This window comes from Bidens hawaiensis, unplaced genomic scaffold (genome assembly GCF_021521415.1).
Source record: "Bidens hawaiensis isolate Kalapana, Puna unplaced genomic scaffold, B.hawaiensis_p1.1 tig00035104_1, whole genome shotgun sequence".
NCBI lineage: Eukaryota > Viridiplantae > Streptophyta > Magnoliopsida > Asterales > Asteraceae > Bidens > Bidens hawaiensis.
Window position 1 is genome coordinate 184278 of NW_027496111.1, and position 27193 is coordinate 211470.

Genomic DNA, 27193 nt, shown 5'->3' on the forward strand with positions numbered 1-27193 from the left:
TCGATGTATAATATTCGTACCTTTATTTTTGACCTGACAGTACGCGCAATATCCGAAGATCGTTCGCGTACCGACAAGCAACCATTCATATCCATCACATATATCACATATGGCATACACGTATCACTTAGGATAAATGTATTAACAACACATCGAGTATGCACACAGCCCCGAAAACATAACACATAAATGGGGCTAGAAACTCACCTGAATACTGTTACGCTCTCCGTTAATAGTTATTCCCCTCTTGAGCTGCGCACGGCTAACTGTATAATATTTACACGTATCAATTAACTACTACTACTCGTTTTCGATAACTGCCTTAACACATTTTCCATTAGGTTTTTAATTCATTTTATAAACGAACTTCGCTTCAGGCGAAGTTAAACCTTAGGCGAACTTGGAAACAGCTTGGTTCTGGCTTGATTCGATCGAATAGGAACACGTTCGATCGAATAGGAACACGTTCGATCGAATACATCACGTTCGATCGAATAGGAACACGTTCGATCAAACAGGAACACGTTCGATCGAATACATCACGTTCGATCGAATAGGAACACGTTCGATCAAACAGGAACACGTTCGATCGAATAGGAACACGTTCGATCGAATACAACACTCATTCGATCGAATACAAAACTCATTCGATCGAATGAGTTGGAGACCATTCGGTTGCTTCCCTATTCGGTCGACTGGACTTGTTCGATCTACGCATTCGATCGAATGGACTGATTCGATCGACTGGTTCGATCGAATGAGTCTGATTCGACTCCTTCAAGCTGGGCGACGGAGAAACCCACGGGTTTTCCAGATTTTCCAGATTTTTGACCCAAAATCGAAGTTTTTGACATGGAAATGCTCGGGATTGAAAGGGCTATCGATCCCTAGTACTTTTAAACACAAAAGCTTGTATTTTGACACCAAAACAAGGCGGTTTTTGACCCGAAAACTCAAGTTACGAAAATGGGAGTTTTTTTGCTCGATTTGAGGTCGAAAATGGTTATGAAAACGGATGATTTTCGAGGGGGACTTACCAAAAACGATTAGGAACAAGATTGTGGACTCGGATTTGTGATTTGAGAACTTTCTCTCTCTAGCTTCTCTCTCTAGAAATGAGAGTGTTTGGGTGGGTGTAAGTGAAGGAAGATGGTGAAAATGGTGGAAGTGTCAAGAACTTTCGTTTATATACTACGGGTTTGGTTAGGCTCGGGTTGGCTTCCTACGGGTCGAGACAGGCCGAGTTCATAAAATAACTAAGCCCAAGACCCGTTCCTTACTCGACATTAAATAACTAAAACGTGAAATTACTAAACATAACTTTCTTTTATTTATCAATATAAAAATTTCGGGATGTTACAGGTAGTGGACGATGGATGGTGGTGGTGGTGGGTGGTGGTGGTGATGGATGGTGGTGGTGGGTGGTGGTGGTGGTGATGGATGGTAGTGGTGGGTGGTGGATGGTGTTTGTGGCGGATGGTAGGTGGTGGTGGCGGACTATGGGTGGTGGTAGTGGACGATGGTTGTGGCCGACGGGTGGGTGGTGGTGGTGGTGATGGACGGTGGTGGTGGGTGGTGGATGGTGGTGGTTGTGACATTTGCTAATTTCGGGTTATTTTATACTTGTATTCTTAATGTAAACCTGACCCGTTTTGTATCCCGAACCCTTCGATATTATCAAAATAATGAATTTTATGTTACATATTTGTTTTATAGTTGTCGGATCTAAAAAAAACACCCTTTTCGGTTCTTAAAATGCCTCGAAAACGCTCAAAATGAACTCCAGGGACTAAAACTACCAAAATGGAGACTTGAAGGACCCATTTGTAGTTTGTGCTTTCTTGGGTCTATAACCAACCCATTTTCATGCAACACCCTTTATGAAAGACCCATTCAACTTACCCTATATATACACACCCATCTTCTTCATTTGTGCTTGCTCATTTCCTTATTTCTCTCTCAAATTTTTGAATTCTAAGGTTGTTCTTCATAAGCTAATCTTTCATTTTAACTAACTTCTCGATACTTAAAGCTTGATGTTACAACATATATATCATATACACTCCTTTTTTACCTCTGGTCTTGGCCGGTTGAAATGTCGGGCTAGTAAGGCAAGATTACATGGAGGACTTTGTAGTCCTTGTTTATATATTTAACAAATCTAACCATATAACTTGTTATACTTGCTTAACTTCTACATATTTTAGTTTATTGTTCATATTTGTCAAGTTCCATGGTATTGGGTATGTGGTGACTAGCCTCGGTTTCATCCCGAGTTGAGAACCGAACCAAAAACCGAACTTTTGTTTAAAAGCTTTATTGTTAACTTTTTGAATGTAAAACTTGAGTATTATTATTTATAAGTTATTTTACAAGTTCCATGGTAATTGGGTATGTGGTAACCATCCTCGGTCTTATTCCGAGTCAAGGACTGAACCAAAAAAAAACTGAACTAAACCGAGTTCACTCGCTTAAGACACACAAGTGTATTTTTAGCCATCAAAACTCATATTTTTCTTAAAGATTATATTTTAAATCAATTTTAGTTAATTTCTAAACATACTTTGCATGTCGGTAACCAACTTGATCTTATAACAAGTTCGGACCGATAAAGTCGTATACTCGCTTAACGAACGTTAAGGTTCTTCACAATAGAACTACATACTTGGTTAAGTCTATTTTGATTTTTATTGAGTTATATCATAACATTTATTATTTTGGGAAGTTAACTTTGAGCTTGGTCAATTATCAAGTCTCGAACCGATAAACCCAAACACTCGTTTAAACCTCGTTTTGGTATTCTTATAACCAAGGGTTTTGCAATATTGCATTTTAACCCACATTATTACTTAACATAGGTTGAGTAAAAAAAAACTAATGAATAGAATACCGAGACCCGGTTTCGAGTAAACTTATTTTACAAAACTCGTTTCTTTAATTTCTCAAATATTTACATTTTAAATCTTAAACTTTATTTATTTACTTTATTTGTCATGTATTTTATTTTAAACCCTTCCAAGACTACCTACTAACACAAGACCCGTTTAATATAGGTCTCATTAAACCGATCTCTCCGATTATTCACGACACTATCTTTCAAGTTACTTGTTAATGTGAGTACTTTTTCATCCTCCATTTTCCATCTTTCATTTTGGGGATGACATTGCATACTTATTCAAATTCAAATGATTTATACTTGAGTCTTAAACCACAACACTTATTGTATATGTTTACTTAAATAAATGCTCGATTTGGTGTTATATGCTTTACATGATTATGTGCAAATTCTTGAATGCTAAGGCGGGTAGCCTCTTGAATGCTAAGGCAGGTAGCCTCATCAAAGTATGATCATACGTTAATTCCGAGTATATATGGTATCCGCATATAGAAAGGTGTCGTCAATGTATTCTTATTGACGATTTCATTATTGTCGTCAATGTATTCTTATTGACGGTTCGTCAATGTATTCTTATTGACGGTTTTATTATCTAAGTTGTTGCTATTATTTATTGTTTTCATATACTAGTTGTGGATTTCATACTATATACTTATTGTCCAAAACTATGAAAATTGCTCACCAACCTTTGTGTTGACAAACTCTATTTTATGCAATGTTACATGATTGATGTTAGCTTGATTGGATTACTTGAAGAAACTTATCATCTTGGCTTTAGGATATTAGAAAATGAAAGAACAAGTTATTTGTTTATCTATCTATTTGGCATTTTGTATGAACAATTGTTGTGTTATTTATGATGATATGGATTTAAATGAGTTGTTTAAATATTGTCACTTTATAGTGTCGTTGTGCAATGAGCAATCATGTCGCGCCTCGACGTTTCCGCCTTCATTGGTCGGGGTGTGACAGTGGTAATGGATTGTGGGTGGTGGCGGTGATGGACGTGGTGGTGGCGGACGGTGGGTGGTGGTGGTGGCGGCACATGATGGGTGGTGGTGGTGTTGGACATTTGGTGTTGGTAGGATGTTAAGAAATGTGAAGATGTGTGAAGAAGTTAAACAATAGCTTCTTTTTTAAGACCATAAAAGCATTTTGTAGATCTTATCTAAAAAAAAAAACAAACGGTCTTCAGAAGCTTATGTCTGCGCGCCCGCAGACATAAGCCTCCTGCAGATGTTTTAAGCAAAAACAAATACGACCTAAAATGTATAACACATACATACATACATGCATGTGTGCATGCATGCATGCATGCATACATACATATATAAAGTTTTATATTTTCTACCTGTGTGTAATATGGGATCTGCACATAATTTGAATGCGAATGCGAATAATTTTGAAGTGAGAAGCTTGAGCCCTTCAAGGGTATTGGGAGGATTGGCGACCCGAGTTTGACGATGGAGAAAGATATCAACAAACCATATGTGAATGTTTAGGATTCAATGCTGCAAATGATGATGAAGAAAAGAGATTTACAGAAGAATTAAAATCAAAGTAAAAGAAAATAAAAAAGAAATTATCTGCTGTTTATTTCCTACGATCGACTAAGGGTCGGTCTACCGAACAGGTTGCCCCTTTTTATTGAGTTTCCATTTTTTCTTAATTACAAATCCTCCAACCGACTGACCGAGAGACTCCCGATTGGAGTAGTCTAAGGCTAAGTAAGGTGGAGATAAGATGATCGGGTCTTCCTTGGATGTTAAAGGAAAGATGAATACGGAAGAGTTTAAAAGGCTGATTTGTAAAATACCACTTACGGAAGAGTTTAAAAGGCTGATTTGTAAAATACCACTTATGGAATATGACCCGCAATTGTCAATGGGTGCTATCACCAAAGAGGGAAACCTGCACATATGGCTTTCCTTTCTGAAAACAGGAAAAGTTAACCCTTTCAGCTTTAGGGTTAAAATCAAGCCATTCTAGATCGATTCACTATGGTCAAGACTTTATTATGTTTTTGTCAACTTTTGTGTTTAAAAGAAATGGACATATAGCCATAGCAGTTGTAATAGGTAACTTGAAGTTTATTGGAAAATTTGTTTTCTAATTTTAATTAATTGCTATGTTATGTTGATTTGATTGTTTAATTTTGAGTGAGTCTAATAAGATGGTTGAGTTTGTCTTTAATTACATGATGATTACTTCTTTTATTAGGTGATTTTTATGTGATCCACAAAGTCATGCAAACTTTTATTCTTTTTTTCTTTTTTAAAACGTCTTTAGTTATTTTAAAACCCGTAACCAACATAATTTATATAAATTGTTAAGAAAATCAGTTAAAAGGAAATTAGAGAAAAGGTAACTAAAATACATGATAGAAAATAAAAACAACCATGAAATGTATAACGTATTTTTAGCCTTTTGTTCTTGATTGTCAGTTTACTTCCAGTAGCTCAAACTCTGACACATCGGAGAATCAAGCCAAATAGCAATCCCACAACTTCGCACCTCTCAGTATAACATCAATTGAATATGCAGATGAACAATGGTTGACGAACCACAAGGGCAATACACCATATCGTAATTCAATGAACTTGAAGATGAACAACGGTTAGGATTTGAAGTATCACTGAGCGCGCGCGTGAGGGGTGGGGGTTGATATGTTTATTTAGGGTTAGAGATTATATTTTAATTGTAATATGTAATGTCTCTCTTGGTTTGCCTATGTATCTAAAACTAATCCAAGTATCCACTTACAATAAATTCAAAAAGGACACTAAAGTTGCGTAATTGAATAAACCACAGATACTAATAAGGCACTTAACTCTTGAAATTTAAAGTTGCATTTAAAACTTTGCTTTAAGGAAGTTGAATATTGAAATAAAACAAGTATTTTGACCCCGTGTTACCAGGGCGGTCAATTCAAGCAGTTAACAATTAACAATAGACTAAAATTGACGAAGCCACCCCGACGCCCAAAACTAAGGGCTTAAAACTGGAACCTGACAGTGGTAGCCGATAAATCAAAGTAATTTCTATTTATACAATGAATACATGCATGGTGCTACTAAGGCGCTGCTCCTGTTCCTTTTGCTACCATTATAGTATGTATAAATCAAAGTTGTGAAAGAAACAATTAACAATATGAACACAGGCAAGAAATTATGGTTGTAGTAAATACCTCACCTTTTTAAAGAGCATAATACAAAAAATAATAATAATAATACTAAACTTACACTAAAAAGCATATGAAGAGCATAATACACAAAAAAATGAAACTTACACTAAAAAGCATGAAGCTCTCAATTAAAACACCACATAATTTTTTTGTTGGTCACATTTTGACAAAATTACATGGTGCAAAGTCATGTTCCCATAAAAACATATCAAAAGTAGCCTTTAAACGAATGAGTAAAAACAAAAGACAATCAACATAACAATACATCCGGCTCAGATACATGATCATCATAGCCGTTACAACTCCAACGCCACCAAGGGTTACGAATCAAAACCCAACAACAACAGACGCTAATCAACATAGGCTCAAATACACTCTCATCATAACCGTTATCAACGTCCGGGTACCAAATGAACCTGGCAATAGTGTATTAGGCCACCAAAGTAGTCAAACAACACACAAAATAGACAGACAATTGGCAGCTAAGAGGCAATCACCGTCGGGTCAACGATCCCAAATGATTCTGGCAAGGGTCTAAACCACCACACAAAATAAACCACAATAGTTACCATTATGTGCTCTTTTGACAGATAATATATAGTTTCTGCCAAAAGAGCATACGCAGCGAATATTAATGTTATTTAAAGTTACAATTGTAATATTTTTCGGTTTCTTGTTTGATAAGTCCTAATCCAACACGCACATTTGAACACCCTCTTAACGCAAATCGACTTACAGTTTTACCAGTTAGAAATATGAAATAAACAATAACAAGTTAACAACAAATGACATAATTCAAACCTTACATAAAAGAACTAAAAACTAAAAAATAGATAACTCAATGTTTGCATAGATCTAAAGTTATTCAATACTCCGAATATCCATCCAAAAACTGCAGGAAGTCAAATTGCATTTCACGGTCCTGGTTTAAAATCGACTCCACAATAGAAACAGAAGTAGTAGCAACGTCCACACTGTTTTTCCTGTAATCTCCCAACTCGTTGCAAGTATTCACACTTTCGCCACTAGGTGGTAAAATGCGTGAATCAAGCTCGTTGGTACACTCTTGTTCTTGGTCTCCAACAAGATAGTCGCTTCAGACGAAGGGTGTAGACGGTACCTTCACTTGCACTTGCACTTGCACTTGCACTTTTGATTCATGTGATGACGTGGAAGAAGACGAGGCTGCTTCATTGATGACTTGAAAATGAGCGGCTAACATATTATTCATTGCAGCCTGTTGTTCTTGAAACGGGCCCATCATTGTTATTGAGCTGTCGGCCCTTGTGGGCTCTAATGGTCTTGTGTTTTGTGGGATTATTTCATTGATGTTTCCATAATCGGAGAGAAGTTGACTGAACGGTTTGTGGGTGATGGGATCGATTCCCATTTTGGAAAGCTTCTTTTTTAGTTTCGTGTTCCAGTGATTCTTGACATCGTTGTCTGTTCTTCCGGGTAGGTGCTTTGCTATCAAAGACCACCTAAAAATATAAAATAGCTAAAAATTTAGTTTTAACTGAGAAATTTTATTTATGTTATGTTTTATATTAAACAGAGCATTTTTAATGCATAAAACTGAGTATTGTTGAAATACTATAGTTTTTGCTAGATTCATACAAAGATTAAAAAGTTCAGATAAAAATGAGTTAAAAATCAACTTGAAATTTATATGTTTTGACACAATATCTAACACAATCAGTGCTTAATCACCTTAAATGTCTTGGATATATACGAGGTACATGTGTTTATGTGGTTTTCGTAGCGCTTTTACTTAAAATTGTCTGTATTAAAAATACTTCAATATATACATCAAAATAGTGATTCTTGTTTTTTTATACATAAAACTGGTTCGGTATTAAACGTATGCTTGCATATATTATACAACAAATTCGACAGCCTGATAAACACGAGACAAAAACCGGTAAAGTTGGGTCATAATGATCATGTTAAACTTTTTTTTTTGTTTTAAATGTCACAGATAAATTACTTAATAAATATGATCCAACACAAACTGATTAAAATTAAATTATATGCATAAATTTGTTGAAATTGTCCTTTATATATATATTTTTGAGGTTGTGTATAATATGTAAACTCACCTGCTACCTATGGCTTGGTGATACCTCAAAATGAGTTCTTCTTCATGAAGGGTGAAGCTATCGTGTTTAAGATCCGGTCTTAAATAATTCGTCCATCTCAACCTACAACTTTTCCCGCATCTGTTAAGACCTGTAAACACACACACACACGATACGTGTCATTACAAAAGTTAACAAAAAATCAAGCCTAGTAACACCAAACCGACCTGCTTTTTGTGGAACGAGAGTCCAGTTACAGATGCCATGACTAGCAACATACGCAAGAATCTTTGCATCTTCTTCAGCCGTCCACGGGCCTTTCTTGACGTGTGATTTATCGGAAAATCACACACACAAACACACAGTAGATGAGATGGGAATGCGAATGGTGGTGGCTGTGATGCGAGTTTTAGAAGCATTAATATGATTGGGGGGGGGGAGTTTAACAAGTGCCAAGGCAACAAAAGCATGTAGAATTGGCTTCTATGAACATATTGCATGCATGATCTCCTCATGCTAATATTGTTATGTATGCTCCAAAATAATAATGTTATAGTGACTTGTACCGCATGCGGTAAACGCTATACATTTCTGTTTATTTGTTAGAAAGATTCAAAATGCCAAGATGGTGGTTGCAATTTTAAACCCATGATTGAATTGGGGTGTAAAATCAATAGCATGGCGTTATATAAAAAGGGTCATTAACAGCTTCATGAATCTTGAGAGGTTTATAAAAAATAAGTTTGAAATGACCATTATACCCTTATGAAGGGCGATACCAAAATTTACTTTCCGTTTATAAAAACCTGAACTTTATGAATCTTTTTTGTTTATAAAAACCTAAACTTTATGAATCTTGAAAGACTATGAGTTTTAATCTAAAAGTCGGTTGAAATGACCAAAATATCCTTAGATAGCTTGAAGCCATGAAACGAACGAGTGTAGTATCAAAATTTCTAATTCCCGTTCATAAAACCTAAACTTTATGAATCTTGAAAGAACATCACCTCTTGCTTCTAATCTAAAAGCCGTTTTAAATGACCAAAATACCCTTTAATAACATGAAAACACACAAGTGCAACATCTAAATCAGATCGGGCTTCTGATCTAAAATCCGTTTGAAATGACCAAAAGACCCTTTAACAGCTTGAAAGGGATGAGTGCAATATCGAAACTTTTTACTTTCGGTTTATTAAAACCTTTTTTTATCATTTTCCGGCGTCCCCCCAACTCAAATTATATACGACTGAATTTGCCCAAATATTCATAACTATAGCGGGACATAACTACAACAACCGCCCATATCTACTAACAAACATTGCAGCTTTTCCTACAATGCCCGATACCTTCATCCGACCCGACCATGTAACCAGGATTCTTCGTGCATTCACCAATAATGGCCCATGTTGGGCAGTTTATATTTTCATCCTTGCAATCATCGCTTTTGTTGTCGCTTTTGTTAAACGCTTCGTCAAAATTTCTGACATGAATCCATTTTGTTGCAGACCATTTCTCACCCTCGATGACTGGGCAGCTTCCATGTAAGCTTAACACATCGGTTGTTGCGTTTGGGTGAAGACTAAAGAACAACAATGCATCACCCTTTTTAGGTTTGACTGCAAATTTACAAGTCAAACGGTTAACTATTATATAAAGATCAAGAAAATCTTGTTCTTATTGTGTCTTTATGTTACAAACATAATCTCAATTATGATTTTTTTCTTTGATTTTTACAAAAGTTTCTTGCTTGTTTTTGAAATCTGGTCAGTTTGACCAAAAAGTCAACTGAAGATTATAATAATATACCTGCATAACCTTTTTTAGCACATTCAGACCAATCTTCACTAGTTTTTGGTTGAGATTCTTTTATCTACAAAACAATGAAAAAAAAGCATTAAAAAACCAACTAAAACAGAAAAATTGTGAAATATTAAATTGGTTATAAATATACAAAAAAAAAGAAAAAAAAAGAAAAGTATAACTACCTCAGAATCAGGAAAAACGGTCTCACCGCCTTTTTGCACATTAGATAGATACATAAGTACTGTGGCAATCCTATGACCACCCAACGCTTGATTAACCTTATCATTGAAGTAATCCCAGTGCGGCTCGTATTTTTGACCGTTTTCATAATGCAATATTTGCATCGACTCGCCATTCTCAACGGGAAGAAATGTCCACGCAGATATCCTTGATTCAATACTCGCAACCACTTCATCCTTAAAAAACAATCTTTATAGTTAATTCTTATTATCTAAAGTAAAAACAATCAAATATTATCTAACACAACTACGCACACGTAGAGTAGCTATTACCTAACGTCAATAGATTGCACGTAACAATAATAACAATAAGGCCATCAAATTAACACAATATTCATTCAAATCAATAAAAAAATTTTAGCTTACCTGAGCTTTGTTAAGAAACATCCCCGAGCTCGTTCGGACCTCACTTTCTATAATCTTACCAGATTCATTGTCAGCAACCATAGATTTCTCTAGTTTATCCTTTGCCTGCTCACAAATTAATAACAAATTAGTAAACTCAATAAATTATTAAGGGACTGTTTAAATACTGTCTCAAATTTCTTCACTAACTCTTCACCATAAAACCTAGGTGTGTAAACAAACCGAACGAACGCGAACGGGGGCATGTTTGTGTTAGCGCGCTTAACTTTAACCATGCACAAACATATAATCGGACATTTTTTTTCTTTTCATGTTCGTTTGTTTATTAAATAAATGAACTTTCAGCCAAACATTTTATAATAGTCTTGCTCGTTTACAGGCCTACTAAAATCCAATTTCCCTTAATCTAACCTAAATTATTAAAATAATAATAATAATAATCAAAATCAATATTCCCTAAGTTCTCTTCGTTTAAACACTGTCTCAATTTTCTTCACTAACTCTTTACCATAAAATCTAGGCCTGTAAACGAACCGAACGAAAACAACCCATGGCTTTTCATGTTTTCATGCGTATAACTTTAACCGAACACAAAAATATATAATCGAACAATTTTTTCTGTTCATGTTTGTTCGTTTATTAAATAAATTAAATAAAAACGTACTTCCCGCCAGACAGTTCATAACAGGCCTACTAAAATCCAAATTCCCTTAATTTAACCTAAATAATAATAATAATAATAATAATCAAAAATCAACTCACACACCAGTTGTATAAGATGATCACACTCTGCATCTGTTAAAAAGTTTCGATACAAAAACGCCCTGCAAAAATCACAAATTTATTATAATTATATAATATTCATTGTTGCCCGTTTGCCTTCCATATGTAACAGTGATGTTTGAATTATTAATATATTAATTCTATTCTTCCACTTGACCAAAATAATAATAAAAAAAAAATTCAAGAATGTTTGCATATCAATCAATCATCAATCAATTAAAACCTGGGATGCCAAGAAATCTGGGTGACCCGGGTAGGATCAAACGGGTGCCCATACGAATCACCATTTGGCAATCTAATCACTGACTCACGTCTGCAAAACAAAACCCACAAATTAAATAACCTATTCGGGTCAAAAGACACAATTTTTAGTGAAAAAGATTACATATTTCGTGGGTTTGAAGGCTGAATTGAGAAATTGGTGAAGAACAAGAGGAGATAAAGAAAACCCATGATGGATCTTTGATCAATTGCAAAACCCATTTGGGAATTGGTGATTGGAACAAGGGTTTATGAGTTGTGATTGAAATGGGTTGAATTCAAGAACATGTTTCAAAGGTTGTTTGCTTGTTTGTTTATGAAGTGGGCCCATCAAGTGTCGGCCCGTTGGGTTCTGAAGATGTTAGTTGCCATAATTGGAATTTGGAAAGAAGCTGGAAACTTGAAGCTTGGTTTTTTGCCGGGAAAATTAGGGTCCGTTGGTTTTTATGAATAGCTTAATGTATGTATGAATACTACAATGGGTTGTCATGGTTATTATTGTAAGGCATATTGGTTTTTATCAATTTCAAATGAATTGGCTGCTGACGGTTTCAACTTTTAACGTATTTGTTCATAACGGTCCGCGACTAACAGAATCCTAAAGTATTTTAGTTTCAGGTTGCCGGAAAAATGTTTTTTGCCGGAAAACTCAATATTTTTCCCGAAAACTCAACATTTTCATCGCAAATATCCTGGTAACTTTGTATGGGACCTTTAGGAACCTTTTTGGGAAAAATTCTCAAAATAAGCATTTATGAAAACAAACTTTTAGTTTTGGGTATCATTTGCAAAAAAATTCTAGAAATAGTAAACTAGTCGTGACGAGTAGTTTGTAGAACCAATTAAAACTTGTCGCGTGTCTTTAAACTAACCGTAACGAGCACGTTCACTAATCATTTACTCGTCACGACTAAATAAGCTTCATGCCTCGTAATCAACGCCCACGCGTAATTCATTTGTCCTTTAGTTGCAACGAGTAGTTTACCCAGTTTACATTCCCTACACGAGTAGTTTATTAGCAGTTAACTCGTCGCGACTAGTTTAACCTTATAATCTACTCGTCGCAGCTAAAGGACTTATGAATTACTCGTGGGCGTTGATTACGAGGCATGAAACTTATTTGGTCGTGACGAGTAAATGACTAGTGAACATACTCGTTACGGTTAGTTTAAGGACACGTGACAAGTTCTAATTAGTTTTTACAAACTACTTGTCACGACTAGTTTATAATACCTATTTCTGAAATTTTTTGCAAATGGTACCTAAAACTAGAAATTTGTTTTCATAAATGCTTATTTTGGGATTTTCCCAACCTTTTTTCTAGCAAAAGCCCCAGTTATTGAGGTCGTTGGATCCCTAGAACCATCGTCGGAAATCGGTTGATGGTGCTTCGAGTGGTGGTAGTTGGTTGGTGGTGGTTGCGGTGTTCAGGTGGTGTTTTCCGGAAACAAATTTGACTTTTCCGACCAAAAACGTTTTTCCGACGACCTAAAACTAACAGCGTTAGGATTCTGTTAGTCGCCTTAGGAACAAATGCGCTAAAAGTTGGGACCGTCAGTAGTCAATTCATTAGTTGAGACCGTCAGTAGTCAATTCATTAGTTGAGACCGGCAGTGACCAAAAGGTAATAGATTGGATTAATAAAAACCAATATACCTTTTTTTTTAAATGTTGAGTTGATATGGGTGGGTCTTTCTTATAGAATGGTTAATATGGGTGGACTGAGATAACTCTTTCTAAGAAAATGGGTTAGAATGGGTTGGTGTTATTTTTTCAAACGGGTCGGCGTGGGTTAATAACGGGCGTGTAACACATGGCAGCAGTTTAGAGGCCCAACCTGGTTACGGTACGCATGTAACGCAACATCAAACGCGTAAAAAAAACAAAAATTTAGGAATTCGGTTTTTATTACATACAAAACCAAAACCGAACTATTGATTCAGTTTTTACAAAAACATAAAACAAACCGTCGGTTTTTTGTTCGGTTCAGTTTTTTTAGTTTGAATTTTTTGGTTTCTTGCACACACCCCTAGTTTTCTCTTCTGGATAATTTAAGCATGTTAAGGATTTGTTTTGTATGAAATAATAGAATGAATATGAAAATGAAATGGACAAAGTAGTGAAATGAATCATTACCATTTTATTGTTATGTTTGGTTACTATGTAGGAATAAAATGATCATCCCTTTATTATTATTAATATTTTTATTATTATCAATAACAATTATAATAAAATATTAATAATATGAATATTCATATTAACTCATTTTTAAGACCCATGTTTTTCATCATTAAACTGACTAAAAATAATCATAAAAATATTGAATCACAGATGCATGTTGTGAAGCATTGACTCATCAAACAATAAAAATAATAATATTGATAATACGATAATACATGTAAAATAATAAAATAATAATAGTTGCGTTATAATATACAAAACAATAATTATAATATAATAATAATCCTAATATTATAATACCATATATTATTATTATTATTAATGTTGTTAGGAATAAAAAAGAAAAACACCTAAGAATCTTAAAAGGTCGGCTTCTGATCTAGAAGCCGATTGAAATGACCAAAATACCATTTGACAGCACGAAACAAACGAGGTCAATATCGAAATTTCTACTTTCCGTTATAAAATGTTAACTTATGCATCTTTTTTCCACAACCCTCGACTCAACTTACATCCGACTCCATTTACCCGAATATTCATAACATAGCGTGGTCATAAAAACAAATACACAAAACACTGTAAATATGGGTACATCAAACCCGTGTCTACTAACAAGCGTTGCAACTTTTCCTACAATACCCGATACCTTCATCTGACCCAACCATGTAAACAGGATTCTTCGTGCATTCACCAGCCGCAGCCCATGTTGGGCAGTTTTTATTTTCATCCTTGCAACCGTCACTTGTGTTAATCGGTTTGTCAAAGTTTCTGACATGAATCCATTTTGTTGCAGACCATTTCTCACCTTCGATGACGGGGCAGCTGCCATGTAAGCTTAACTCATCGGTTGTTGCGTTTGGGTGAAGGCTAAAGAACAGCAATGCATCACCTTTTTTAGGCTTGACTGCAAATTTATAAGTCAAACGGTCAACTATTGTATAAAAGTCAAAGAAACCTTGTTCGTACTGTGTAGGGCTGTAAACAAACCGGACGAATACGAACAAGGCGTTGTTCATGTTCATCTGTTAAGGAAATAATGTGTTCACGAACGGTTAACGAACACAAATAAAAAATCGGTAGAGCCCACAGATCAATGTGAATAATGAAAGCCTGTAAACGAATCGAACGAACACGAACAAGGGCATGCTCGTGTTCATTCATTTAACTTTAAACGAACACGAACACTTAATCAAACAAATATTTATGTTCATGTTCGTTTATTTAAAAATTGAACATTTGTGTTCGTTTATTCAAAAAATGAACATTTGTGTTCGTTTATGTTAGATTGTTTAAAATCTAAAGGAACATAATTGAACAAAGATAAACGAACATCTATGAACAAATGTAAATGAACACAAACAAACATAAATGAAAACACTTAAATGAACAGAAATTAACAAATATAAAACCTTTAAGTAGATGACTCATCCAGATAATATTAAATTATTTTCTATTAGACATAAACGAACATAAATGAACGAACGGAACATCTCATGTTCGTTCATTTAATTAAACGACCACAAAATTTTTTTTCATGTTCGTTCGTCTATTAAATAAACGAACATAAACAAACTTCCCGCCAAACGGTTCACGAATGGTTCACCGAACGCTTGGTTCGTTTACATGCCTAATTAATATTATGGTGTGAACTGTTTATGTTACGAGAAATATCTCAATAATGAGTTTGTTCACAATAATTTCTAACATGTTTTTTAAATCTCGTCGGTTTGACCAATAAGTCGATTGAATAATGATATACCTGCATAACCTTTTTTAGCGCATTCAGACCAATCTTCATCAGCTTTCGGTTGAGATTCTTTTATCTGCAAAACATTAAAAACAAGCAAATTGTTAACTATCAAATCGGTTATAAATTTACTAGTAAAAGTATACAACTACCTCAGACTCGGGAAACACGGTTTCACCACCCTTTTGTACATTAGATAGATACATAAGTACAGTTGCAATCCTATGACCACCCAATTCTTGGTTGGCCTTATCATGGAAATAATCCCAGTGTGGCTCGTATTTTTGACCATTTTCATAATGCAATATTTGCATCGACTCTCCATTTTCAACGGGAAGAAACGTCCACGCAGAAATCCTTGATTCAATGCCAGCTATTACTTCATCCTTCAAAGATTTCATAAGTGCTTATAATCAGGAAATCGTATTTTCAAATCTTGAAAACCATTAAAAACCGGATCTTTATAGTCGGATTATTATGTGGATATACAAAAGACCAATTACCGAGAAATAATGTTAACTAATAATACTTAAAATTAAATCTTTTTAACTAACTTACGCTAGCAGACTAATCGAGAACAAGATTTCATAAGTGCTCATCCGCAAAAAATATTTTCAAATCTTGAAAACCATCAAAAACCAAATCTTTATAGTTGGATTATTATGATACAAAAGAACAATTACCAAGTAATAATGTTAACTAATAATACTAAAATTGAAATCTTTTTCACGAACTCACGTTAGTAGACTAATTGAGAACAAGATTTCATAAGTGCTCATTCGTAAATAATATTTTCAAATCTTGAAAACCATCAAAAAACCAATCTTTATAGTCGGATTATTATGCGGATATACAAAATAACAATTACCAAGTAATAATATTAACTAATAATACTAAAAATGAAATCTTTTTCACTAACTCACGTTATTAGACAAATCGAGAACAAGATTTCATAAGTGCTCATCCGCAAATAATATTTTGAAATCTTGAAAACCATCAAAACAGAATCTTTATAGTTGGATGTTAATATGGTTATACAAATCAATAATGGCCAAGTACTAATATTAACTAATAATATTAAACTAGAAATCTTTTATCATTAACTCGCATTATTAAACTAAACGTGAACTACAGTGTAACAATTCTGATTATTGAAAGTGAAAATAATCAAATATTCAAATTTAAAGATTATTAAAGTTAATATAAAATTACTCAACTATAACAAACATTAAGCGCGCTATGATCTCATAATCCGAATCTAATTTTTAAAATTGCAATAATATTCTTGTAAAAGCACATTCACACACACCATAAAATAAATCTAATACATAACATATTCACAAGTACAACCTTAAAGCCAAACAAATATCTCAATTATTGGTATATGTCAACAAAATATACCAAACAAACTAGTCCTAACACAACTCCACATGCGTGCAATAGACAAACTTCTAGCTATAACCTAACATCGGTAGGTTGCACCACGTAACAATAGCAATAAGACCATCATACTACATTGATAAAAACATGTTTCTAAATAACAAAAACAAATATTTTAGCTGACCTGAGCTTTGTTAAGAAACATGCCCAAGCTAGTTCGGACCTCGCTTTCTATACTCTTACCAGATTCATTGTCAGCAACCATAGACTTCTCTAGCTTATCCTTTGCCTAATCACAAATTAGTAAACTCAATAAATTGTTACCCTAAATAATAATAATAATAATAATAATAACAACAACAATAATAATAATAACAATAATCAAAATTTAATTACAGACCAGTTTAATAAGATGATCACACTCTGCATCAGTTAAAAAGTTTCTATACAAAAACGCCCTGCAAAAATCACAAACTTAATATAAATATACTATATTCATAATACAAACGAGCCGAGCCCAAGCTTGACTAAGCTCGAGCTCGCCTCGTTTCGAGCTCTATTTTCAAAGCTCGATCTCAGCTCGTGAGCAGATTTTCAAACTCGAGCTCCGCTTAGGCTCGGCTCGTTAACTATTTGTTAATTACTTTTTATACTTTTATAATTATTTTTATATATTTTTTCCAAACTATCTTATTATGTATAAAATAATGTAATATTATTTAGTTATTTTTTCATAACGTTACATATATTAATTAATAATTATTAAATATACAAATTAAAAAATAATATAAATGAGGAGCTCGTTTAGGCTCGTGAGCTCAACAAGTGAAGCTCAAGCTTGGACTCGTTTACTAAACGAACTTCCTCGGTCGAGCTTTTTCACAAGCCGATTTCAGAGTAGCACCCAGTAAGAACATAACATGTTATCAATCAATTAAAACCTGGGATGCCAAGAAATCTGGGTGACCCGGGTAGGATCAAACGGGTGCCCATACGAATCACCATTCGGCAATCTAATCACTGACTCACGTCTGCAAAACAAAACCCACAAATTAAATAACCGAATAATCAAATTCGGGTCAAAAGAAACAATTTTTAGTGAAAAAGATTACATTTTTCGTGGGTTTGAAGACTGAATTGAGAAATTAGGGAAGAACAAGAGGAAATAAAGAAAACCCATGATGGATCTTTGATTAATTGCAAAACCCATTTGGGAAATTGAGTTAATTGTTAATCTTAAAGTGGGTTTATGAGGGGATTTGGGATGGATGAAGATTGGGTTGATTGTGAATTTATTTGTGAAGGTATTTGGAAGTGGGAATTGGGTATTCAATCATTCAAGAATGTGAAATGGGTCGGGTCGGGCGGGTCGGGTTGGAATTTTCAAAGTGGGCGCCCACTGGATTGTGATTGTGAGTTGAAGAAACACATGGAATTGAATTCAGGGGATGGGTTGGTTTATGGAGGAATAAAAGGTAGCTTCTTGCTTTTAATTTACTATTTATTTATAGGTGAATATAAAATAATTTAATATGAAAAATATAATATAAAAAGTAGCTACCAAGTTGTGGGAGACTCGGGTTATTCGGTGGAGACTCAAGTTTGATCCCTACTTATGTTATTTTTTATGAATTACGATTATGAAGGATTTGAGTTAGGCCTTGTGAGGTTGTTAGATTGAATCCCGAGCCCACCCGATTTTCGTCTCACTGTGTGTTATGCCAGAGAGTTCTGCCCTTGTGGCGGCACGATAACTGTCTAGTGGCAGCCGAAGGTGTGGTTTTACTGGGGAACGCCCAAGCCAAACTCTGAATCCAGCTGCCAGCGTGAACTCAACTGAGACAACAAAGTCTGGCCAAAAAGTGGAGCAGCATGACTCTCCAATTTAGAGAGTGCGGTGCATAAGCACAAGAAAGAAAGTCGTCGTTATATATATGTGTATATATAGAGAGAAAAGTAGCAACTTACATTACCCGATTTTGAATTTTTCTTACATTTATGTTGCTTATATTTTAGAGCGCGTACATAAGTCAAGAATCAAACTTAGAACCTCCCGAGCAGGTATCGTACATGAATAACTAAACCTTCATGTCTCCGACTAGTTTAACTAGACATAATTGCAATGCCTATTTTTCAAAACTAGATATCTTTGAATTAACATTTTAGTACTTAGTTAAATGATAATCATTAAAGAAATACAGTAGAAACTCTATAAAATAATACACATGGGACCACCAAAATTTATTAATTAAAAGAGTTATTAATTAATCGATAAATTAATAATTATTAATTTATATATTAATTAATATTTTATTAATTTATAGTAGAATGTTCTGACTCACCCAGAAGAAAATGTAGTTGCACAGTTGTTGACTGGTGAAGAAATTATTGAAAACGTTATTGGAATTAATAAAGATGATATCGATAAAGAAAACGATGAAAGTTATACAATGGAGCCCCCTTCGCGAAATGAAGCTATTAAAGCGGCAATCACATTGAACAATTTCTTGTTGAGCTATGAGAAAACAACACCAGAAGTTCTTACCATGCTAAGGAAAATTAGAGACGAGATTCAAGGGGAAATTGATTTTAACAAAAAACAAAAGACAATTGAGTCATTTTTCAAGAAACCTTCATAAATCATTCATGTAATATGCTATATATAAGGAATTATTAATTTATATTTTACATGGGGTCTAAAAAAATTATCAAAAATGTATTATCTTATAATTTTAGCGAATTATTAATTTAGCACCCTATCCTCAAGTCGGGACCGACAAAAAATATTATCTTATAGAGTTTATTAAATAATCGAGTATTAATTTATCGAATTTCTGCTATAGAATTAGAAGCATTTTTCAACTTTCAAATAAATAATATATTAATTACAGTTGGAAGGTCAAATATCTCATTAAGTTGTCTTTATTAACATTAATTAATTCACTAAGGCAAGACGGTTTCGAAACAAATAAGTTTGTTTATCGTAAATTTGAAATTTGAGCTCAAACTCGTGTTAGATAAAGCAAGAGCTGCCTTTATGAGAACAGATTTATTTTTTAAATTTTGTAAACACTTTACGAATAAATATAAAAAAAATATAGTTATTACTTTTTTCCCCCCTTTGAACAGCCTAGTTATGAAAACGGACCACCTAATACAATTACATCCAAAATTAAATTTAAAAATTAATTGTTTTTATATACATAGTTATTTTTAATAGTATTGCCATAGAATAATAATAATAATAATAATAATAATAATAATAATAAGGTGTTAAAAATCTCTAATGAATAATCAACAATTCCCTTTATTCCTACTTGTGTTTTTCACAACATGGTCCTACCACATGGTAGGTTTTGGTACTCCACATGACGTGTTAGACAATGCAACTTAATTGAAATTACGTTCGAGGAAATAAGGATTACATTTTTTTAACATTACATGATTGACTCATCAGTTCATCTTCATTCTTCGAGTACCGGATAACACAATTACGTGTACCGGATAACACAATTACGTTTGAGGAAATAATTGAAGTTGCATTTCTTCCTTGTGCTGTCGAGCTTTTCTTTCATAAAACAATTGAAATCATTTATCGCTATAGAACATAAATAATTGTGTATTTGTGTTTTAAAAGAAAATAATAATTTGTGTAGCCCAAAAAATTTAGATCTAAGTATATAATAAACAAATAATCATTAATTAACAAAAAAGTTTAAGATCAAAGTATCTAACGGCCCCCGCATTATCAACAAAGACGTAACTAAGTGTGTTTTTAATTTCAAATCTTGCAAACAAATCATATAAGCATTTACTTGTAAACGGGTCACCTCATGTTATGGTTTGACTTTTGATGGTCAAACCGTTAGAAAAATAAAGTATACTTAAAAAGAAAAATTGTTCAAACCCGAGGCAGCTCATAAAACACCATAACGGTTTAAACGTCATAAGTAGGGGTGCAAACGAGCCGAGCTGCTCGCGAGCTACTCGAGCTCGGCACGTTAAAAAGCTCGATCGAGTCGAGCTTAATTGAGCCTGAGCCTGAGCCTGAGCTCGAGCCTAAAAGTAAGCTCATTTAATAAACGAGTCCGACCCCGAGCTTCACTTAACGAGCTCGAGCTGGCTCATGAGCTTAAACGAGCCTGCCATTTTTATACTTTTTTAAAATATATATTTAATATATATTAATTAATATAAATAATGTTATGAAAAAATAAACAAAAATAACTAAATAATCTTTTATACATAAAATATTATAATAGAAAAAAATATATAATAATAATTATAATTATATAAAAAGTAATTGATAAATAGTAAACGGGCCGAGCCCGAGCTCGAGCTTTAAAATCTACTTACAAGCCGAGCTCGAGCTTTGAAAATAGAACTCAAAACGAGCCGAGCTCGAGCTCGAGCTCTGTGTAAGTTAAACGAGCCAAGCTCAAACCTAGTCGAGCTCGGGCTCGGCTCGTTTGCACCTCTAGTCATAATTACCCATAGTACAAATACTAGATTTAGTTGGAGAATTTGGTCACACAAGACCAAAAACTAGGAGATTGGCATGATGCATATGCAAGAAATAGTGAATCAGTTACCTAATGCATTTACTGATACAAACGAGTAAGTAAATCTCATATACCAACGGTTAATGTTTTGGCTAGAGTGAAGATTCCAAATCAAGAGATGGATAATAATGTGACTCGTGAATCGCAAAAGTAACTATTTTGACTTTCAAAGTCAAACACATCAATGTAACAACTCTAATAGCAGTGTGTCATTGTTACCTTTTGCTCTTCAATTCTAAAATTTATTTTCACAATCCTTCAGACTCGTTAACAGAAATTCATTAAACCTTTTTTTAATTCCAGCAAGTAGGGGTGTTCACGGTTCGGTTTTAACCGAGAAACCATCCAAACCAGTCACCGATTTATCTTTTAAACTTTCAGCCAGTTTCAAAAATTCTAAACCGTAATGAACGGTTTGGTTTACCCCTTTATGGTTTATACCCAAAACCGGCCATAATAAACCGGACCGGACCATTAGATTTTTGATATATATATATTTGAAGTTAAATTTATAGTCCGGGCCAGTGACATTTTACGTCTAAACTTGGGCTAATGTTTTTGACTTAATTATCTTATACAGTTGAAGCCTTGAAAGCTTTGTCCCAAATGCAGGTTGCTCTCTTCATTGTTACTCAAGCTATTATGTATCTTGGTTTAAAAAAGCGTTAGGCAAGGTGAGGCGTTTTGGTCCAAAAAACCGAAGCGCAAATCGCTAGGCGCGAGGCGAGAGCTTCACGTACGTGAGACGCTCAATACAAAAAATACTAAAAATTAATTATACTTGGCATATTTTACTTGTTAATCAATCATAAAGATAAAACATATTTATAAAACTAAACATGAATACTTTATACGTAGTTGAACATTATAAAAACACAATTTAAAACAAAAAAATGTTTTTATTCTACTTGTTGCTTGTAAGTTGTTTAATTAGTATGGAGCAATATATGTACTTTTAAATTAAATGGTTTTATTTTATAACCATGTCACTTATTTTTTCTTATATTTTGTCTTTTTTAAGTAAATAAAAAAACAAAAAAATCTGCCTATACGAGTCATATAGGAGCTTTACGCACCAGGAAGCCTATATAGCTCGTATAAGGGCTATACGACCTGTATATGTCGCTTAATCATATTTCCTCCGTACATTTGTCAATCGTATGATGCCTATACGACTCGTATAGACCCTATACAAACATATAAAACTATAAAAACAACATGGGGTTGGTGTTTGAATATAGCATCCCATTGAATTTGATGTTGGGGATTTTTGATACACTGAAATAATTCTTATGTTTTACAATAATAACCCCTTTCTAATATATATTTTTTAAGTGTGTTAAAAAAATTCATTTATCCAATTCCTCTCTCGAACCAATCTACACTTTCCAAAATGTAGTAAATTAAAACTAAACAGTCAATATATAGCAATTTAAAATAACCTGTGCCAAAATGTAGTGAATTGAAACTAAAGAAGTAAAAAAAATATAGCAATTTAAAACTAAACGAGTTGAATATAGTAATTTTTGTATAGACGTTCTGGAAATAATGTAACACTATTTCTTATGTCTTCCTGATAATGCTAAATAACAAAATCTTACAATGCTTCTCAACACTCTTATGATGCATCAAACTAACTTCAAAGACAAAGGCCTTTACGTTACGTAACAAGGCCGTTCTTGATAGAGGTGCACAAAATATTTGGTTCTTGACACGACCCATAACCGGTTCCTACCAGTACCCGACCCGCAGAAAAGACCTGGGCTCATACAATAAGACAGATGGGCTTAGAGAAAAACGGAACTTGGGCCTAGAGAAGCTGGGTTGGTTTGTTAAAATAAAACTAAAAGATAAAATAAAAATAGGCAGTTGCCAATATAATCGTGTAGCCACCGGGATTCAAAAACATGACATGAATCTCGCTGGTCCGGTGGATTGGCGTTACAAAACTTTGCGGCCCGACTTGATTTGTACACGTGGTTGTTCCTGATTGGTTTAAAATCTAGTCTTTTAATGACTGGGATGAAGGCAGGCCGCTATGTTAAGTAGCGGGCATAATGGAGACATGCACAATTAGATGGACATAGTCAAAATGAACATTTTGGTCCTTTCACTTGATTTAAATGAGGTAAATATATTGACACCGCTTACTTGGATTGTTACACATTTACTTTAGAGATATTTATATATTTCTCTTTCCTAAACTTTGAAATTACATATTTCCTCAAAATACAAGTTTTTAATGCAAAACGTACAATGCTCTTTAAGTATGGTTTGAAGAAATACGTAATTTTAAGTTTAAGAAGGGGAAATATGTATGTAAATGCCCCTTTACTTTAATATCCTTCGGTTGTGAACCATCCATCAATTTTCTTTTATGAACCTGTCTTTAGTTGTCATCTCCCAAATCATGAAACCCATCTTCCTAATGAATAGGATCATCAAGAACTTGATGTTTGCTGCTTTATAATTCTTCTTGTTCTTTCTACGATGTCCACCGAAAATAGTTTTTTAAAGATTCAATTAAACGTTACATTAAATTTTTTAGATTGACGTGTCCTCCACACGATGTCGCAAACATGTTTTTTTTAATTTAAATCACAGCTTGTGTTGGCATAGGTTGTGATGGAAACCGATGGATGCAAGATTCGAACATAAGATCTCTGATTATTTTTAATGTAACGAATGGATGGTTATTTTTGTCAAAGAAAAGCTCATTTTAAGAATAAGACCATAACAAAAAATTATTTTGGATTTATTTTTAGTTTCATTTAAAAGAAATACATAAAGATGAAATGAATGATGGTGGAGACAAATTCGATAAAGTTGAAATGGTACAGTGTGATTGAATGCCTCATATGGAGGACTTAAAGCCTGGTACTAAAAACGTACATGTGTCATGTAATAATGGTTTTTTAACATAGCACGTTTTTTACATTTGAAAAGTTAAATTGCACAAAAACTAACCATTATAAAACAATAATACATAGAATTAAAATCAGTCTTAAACTTTACTGTATTGGGTTTGTTGTCTTCAGTCCTAGTAAACTAGCAATTATTAGACGTGCACAAAATAACCGGTTCCGGAACCGAACCGGTGGAACCGACCCGGAACCGGTTCTAACCCATACCCGGAACCGGTTCCTGACCGGGTATAGGATTTCTCCTCGGAGCCGGTTCCGGAACCGAAACCGACCCGGAACCGGTGGAAAAAACCCGGAGGAACCGGTCAAAAACCCGAAAAAAACCCGGAGGAACCGGTCAAAACCCGACCCGGAACTGGTCAAAACCCGGTCAAATACCCGACTATACCCGGAACCGGTTCCGGAACCGAACCTGGTTTGACTTTTGTTGACCATACCCGGAACCGGTTCCTACCCGGTTCCGGGTTTTTTAAATACCCGATTTGTGCACGTCTAGCAATTATAATGACATTATCATTTCAATGTTCCAATTTACATCAAAAAGAGCTAATTTTTATCGACTTATATATTTCGTTCAAGTCAAGCTTTTCTTAAGTTGATCCGAACATAAGATCGAGCTAGAAACCAACTAACCAAACTCATGATTTTTAAGGGTTTTTTAGGTTTCTCTTAATAACAACAAAATGACGGATGTTACACAATGGCAGTGATGCCAAGCAGCAAGACAGCAGTTACATCAAGACTAGAAAATGAGAAGAGCTTGCCATGACCAACAACAGTTGGTAATTCATAACTGTTTTTCTTTTGCGTCGTGCTTGTTTAAGTTATTTTAACTAAGAAGAGTCAATTGCGGTTTACGTCCCCGTGGTTTGTCCAATCTGCGGTTTTAGTCAAATAGTTTCAAATTTGCAATTTTCGTCCCTTTGGTTTCGTTTCACTTGCAATTAAACCCGAATTTACTAATCCCGTTAAGTCTGGTCATTAAACCCATCAGTGTACCCTTCACGTGAGGGCCAGTTTTGTCTCTCCCCCCACCCCAACACCACACCAAAATACACTCCAGCCCCTCACGTGAGGGGGCTTGCGAATTAGGACTGGGGTTTATTTGGGGAGAAAAGGACAAAACCGCCCCTCACATGGGGGCACGCTGATGGGTTTAACAACTAGACTTAACGGGATTAATGAATTCGGGTTTAATTGCAAGTGAAATAAAACCACAGGGACGAAAATCACAAATTTGAAACTATTGGACTAAAACCGCATATTTGGACAAACCACATGGACGAAACCGCAGCTTACTCAACTAAGAAAATAACTTATTTCAAACATTCGTTTAGGTTAGCTTTCTCTACTAAACTTAGGGCTCAAATTTGGGAAAAACAATAAAAATATCTCTTGATTAATGTTATAATTATGTGTAAGAAAAACTACAAACAAGATGAGAAAAAAGTGTTAAAAGATTAACGCAATACTAACCAAACAATTTAAACCGATTTTTTAAACCACCAGACTCATCGGCTTGTAGCGGCCTATAGGCCAGAAAACCAATAGAAGCGGTATTCTAACATAAGGCATCTTCTAGATGGAGATGTGTAGACCCGTCTACTTTATCACCTCTAATAAAGCCGATAGAATTTGAGATCCAATAACAAGGGGGGAATGCATCTTTACTACTAATAATTGACCACACACAATGCCAAGTGATAATCAATGGACTGCTGACATATACCACGCGGATGCAAGTTTTTCAGATGTATCTTATATGTACACACATGTTTGAACAAGAGTCCAAAACTGTATTTTGTGCGGACATGATATAACACGACATAACACATCTAGAAAATATTGTTTATTTAGTTATTTATGAGCAGTACCACACTACCACTTGAACCTTTTAAGGTTGGAGCCCACAAGTCTTGTTGCAAGTAGGACTTGATTGGAAGGGTGTGACACTTGTGTGGTCCTTTCAAATTTAATACATCCAATTTAACTTAGATATATTATTATTATTATAGCCCTAAAAAAATTTAAATACATAAAAATCTTTTAAAAATGATTTGGTATCCTAACACAATATTTTACATACGTAAGCATGCTGACGTGGATCTAAATAGATATTGTACAAAGGATACGTAAAAATATATATTTTTACCTAAGCATACGTAAAAATCTTCTAATGTACAAAGGATCTAATCTTAAATATATATAAACAAAACCTTTAAAAGCTCTCTGGTTGATCCCTATATTTCTCAAGCCTTCAGATTGTTTTATTTGTAAATGGAGGCTTCTCATGCACGAATTTACGGACATGGGTCCTACCAAATCTAGATAGGCCTTAAACGGATTATATCTCATTAAATTAAAAATTAATCTCACCAAATATTTGATATAAAATCCTATAAAATAGGGACATGCTAAAAATTAATAATCTATTTAAAAAATATATTATTTATAATTAAGAAACAATTTTATAGTTAAAAAAATAAGCGGGTCATAGGTCTCACCAAACCCATATAGCTTTTAAACCGGGTTATAGCATCTCATTTACTTGTGAAACTCTTTTATCATCAACTCCTAAGTACATTATTAGCTTTCTTACAAGAAATAAAATTAAAATAAAAAATATATATATAAATATTAGAAACGAAAAATGAAAAAATAAAACCGTAATACGGAGGATAAAACTTAGTACTAGAATAAACAATTACTAGTAAATAATTACTAGTAACAATTTGTGTCACTAAACAAGCAGATTAAAAAAAGCATTATTCCTGGAATCATTTCAGCCT

General features: G+C 34.1%; 2 protein-coding genes and 1 pseudogene across 2 annotated transcripts; all 3 read right to left on the reverse strand.

Moving 5' to 3' along the window:
* Nucleotides 1-6945: 6945 nt before the first annotated feature.
* LOC143587049 (transcription factor MYB35 pseudogene) lies at nucleotides 6946-8500 on the reverse strand (annotated as a pseudogene).
* Nucleotides 8501-9378: 878 nt separating this feature from the next.
* LOC143587050 (putative prolyl 4-hydroxylase 7) lies at nucleotides 9379-11832 on the reverse strand. Its single transcript, XM_077068444.1, has 7 exons — nucleotides 11735-11832; nucleotides 11573-11662; nucleotides 11333-11390; nucleotides 10567-10671; nucleotides 10144-10377; nucleotides 9965-10028; nucleotides 9379-9774 (listed from the first exon to the last, which is right to left on the reverse strand). Exons 1-7 carry the CDS (start codon nucleotides 11830-11832, stop codon nucleotides 9467-9469), a joined length of 957 nt encoding a protein of 318 aa, XP_076924559.1. The 3' UTR covers nucleotides 9379-9466.
* A 2554-nt stretch (nucleotides 11833-14386) lies between these two features.
* On the reverse strand, nucleotides 14387-18189 carry LOC143587036 (putative prolyl 4-hydroxylase 7). Its single transcript, XM_077068436.1, has 7 exons — nucleotides 18031-18189; nucleotides 17860-17949; nucleotides 17319-17376; nucleotides 17103-17207; nucleotides 15691-15924; nucleotides 15551-15614; nucleotides 14387-14695 (listed from the first exon to the last, which is right to left on the reverse strand). Exons 1-7 carry the CDS (start codon nucleotides 18126-18128, stop codon nucleotides 14400-14402), a joined length of 945 nt encoding a protein of 314 aa, XP_076924551.1. The 5' UTR covers nucleotides 18129-18189; the 3' UTR covers nucleotides 14387-14399.
* Between the last annotated feature and the right edge of the window lie 9004 nt (nucleotides 18190-27193).